This window comes from Arachis ipaensis, chromosome B04, assembly GCF_000816755.2.
Source record: "Arachis ipaensis cultivar K30076 chromosome B04, Araip1.1, whole genome shotgun sequence".
NCBI lineage: Eukaryota > Viridiplantae > Streptophyta > Magnoliopsida > Fabales > Fabaceae > Arachis > Arachis ipaensis.
Genome location: NC_029788.2, coordinates 12,331,171 through 12,333,545, shown reverse-complemented (window position 1 = coordinate 12,333,545; position 2,375 = coordinate 12,331,171). Strand labels below are relative to the sequence as shown.

The 2,375-nt window shown below is 32.1% G+C and overlaps 1 protein-coding gene across 1 annotated transcript; it reads right to left on the bottom strand.

The window, feature by feature from the left end:
- LOC107638906 (putative stilbene synthase 2) lies at positions 1,268-2,298 on the bottom strand. Its single transcript, XM_016342303.2, is given in 2 exon segments — positions 1,268-2,262; positions 2,264-2,298. Coding segments are annotated over 2 exon segments (822 nt in total). The 3' UTR covers positions 1,268-1,475.

Here is a 2,375-nt window from a genome sequence, read left to right as displayed (position 1 = left end):
ATGGTCGAATAGATTAAATTAAAGTATATATTATTTTAATCTTAAAAAAGAAAGGAATAATGTAAATGTTATAAATAGATGAAAAAAAATATCATTTAAATATATCGCAGAAAAATAGAGTGTCAATATCTCTTTAAGCAACAGTATTTTTTATTATGGAAGACGAAAAATTTACCGAAATGAATATCCGTGGATATTATTGACGATAGAAAATTATATGAGAATTCACAAAGTATTTATGAGAATGGAAACAAGTATCCATCCTACAAAAATTCGTTAAATTGATGCAAATATAAAATTACTTAATTGTTCTCATTTATATATATCTATTAATGTTAATTCAATTTTTTTTCAATTATATTTCTATTGTCATTCTCTGGTATTTCAGTCATCAGAGATCATTTTCATTCTTACTAACCATGAATTTGTGTTAAACTTTAATTATGTTATGATATTATGTTAAATTGTTTTAATTTTGTTAGATTATATTAAATTATATTAAATTATATTTTTTATTAATTTTCTTTAAAATTTTTAAACGAAGACGAGAAGAAGAGAATACCCGTTCAATAGATAGTCATTGCTATCTCTATATTATAGATTAATTAACACATTCCACTAATCTATTATACATAAAAAGAATCGTGAGCAGTTTTGTGCACAAATATAATAATAATAGAATAACTAGCAAGTAGTTTATTTAAACAAATGTCGATGGTTCGAATCTTGTCTTATACATGTAGCAATTTATTAGTCAATAATAAATTCTTAAATAGAGTCTAGTAACGTATCGTGAGAAACAAAAAAAAAAAATAATACCAACGGTTACAAACACTTCCGTTATTTTCTCAATGTATTTCAGCAATTGTATATGCTACTTAAATGTCTGTAACTCGACGAGCTTTGACTGGATCACTGGAACAATACACAATATTAAGAAATTGAATTTTGTTCCGTATTTACAGCAACGTAACACAAGATGATATGATGAGTATTCTTTTTCTATAAAATTAATTTTATTATATTCAAACTTGGATAACAACATATTAAAAATTAGACAATAAAAGTAACATTATTATATAATTATCTATGAGATACTTCAAAGTTCAAACGCACGATAATATAAAGATTACAAATACATAATACATCAAGCCTTATACTACTATCATACCAAATACTTTTTGACTTTATCTTCAATGAAACCTCATGCGAAGGCGTTTATAGTTGTTTTTAAATGAAATTACAAACCAAATATTGGTATGTGTCATGTTGCTCAATTGAAAAAAATTTCATATATTTGTTAACTAATAGTTACAAACGTTGATATTAAATCCTCACATAAAAGAATTACGTTCGACATTTTTGTCTAAGTTTTCACTCAGCTAACAATACAATCAAAACCTTATTCTTAAGCAAAAGATAATTATTAAAAAGTAACACAATCACATATATGCAGAGAGATATAATAAGCTGCATCATATGGCCACGCTGCGGAGAACAACAGTTTCAATAGTGAGACCAGGACCAAAACCAAAAAGTACACCCCAATCAAGTCCTTCTCCGGTGGTTTTAAGTCCTGCTTCAAGTGACTTCTTTCTCATCAAATCCATAATGAAGAACACACACGCACTTGACATGTTACCATAATTGCTAAGCACATCTCTGGTGGCTTTCATCTTCTCTGGCTTCAAGTTCACCTTCTCTTCAACTTGGTCCAAAATTGCACGTCCACCAGGATGTGCAATCCAAAATATTGAGTTATAATCAGATATACCTAGTGGATCAAAAGCTTTACTGAGTGCATCATTGATGTTTTGTGAAATAATATCCGGAACACTCTTGTTAAGATAGAATGTAAGTCCAACTTCACGAAGGAGACCACCGATGGCTCCATGGCTGTTAGGGACAAGTTGTTGATCAGTTGAAACAATCTCAAAGAGAGGATTCTCAACCTCTGGAACAGGATCAGAACCAATGATAATTGCAGCAGCTCCATCGGCAAACAATGCTTGCCCTACAAGACTATCCATGTCTGTCTCACTAGGACCACGAAAAGTGACTGAAGTATTTTCAGAACAAACAATAAGCACACGAGCATCCTTGTTGTTTTCAGCCAAGTCCTTAGCCAAACGAAGGACAGTGCCGCCAGCGAAGCAGCCTTGGTGGTACATCATGTACCTCTTGACGCTTGGGTCGAGCCCTAAGAGTACGATGAGTTCGTAATCAACGCCAGGCAACGCAACACCGCTGGTGGTGCAGAAGATCAAATGTGTGATCTTAGACATTGGCTGACCCCATTCCTTGATTGCCTTAGTTGCAGCCTCTTTTCCAACCCTTGGTACCTCCCTGATCATCATGTCTTCCCTTGCATCCAA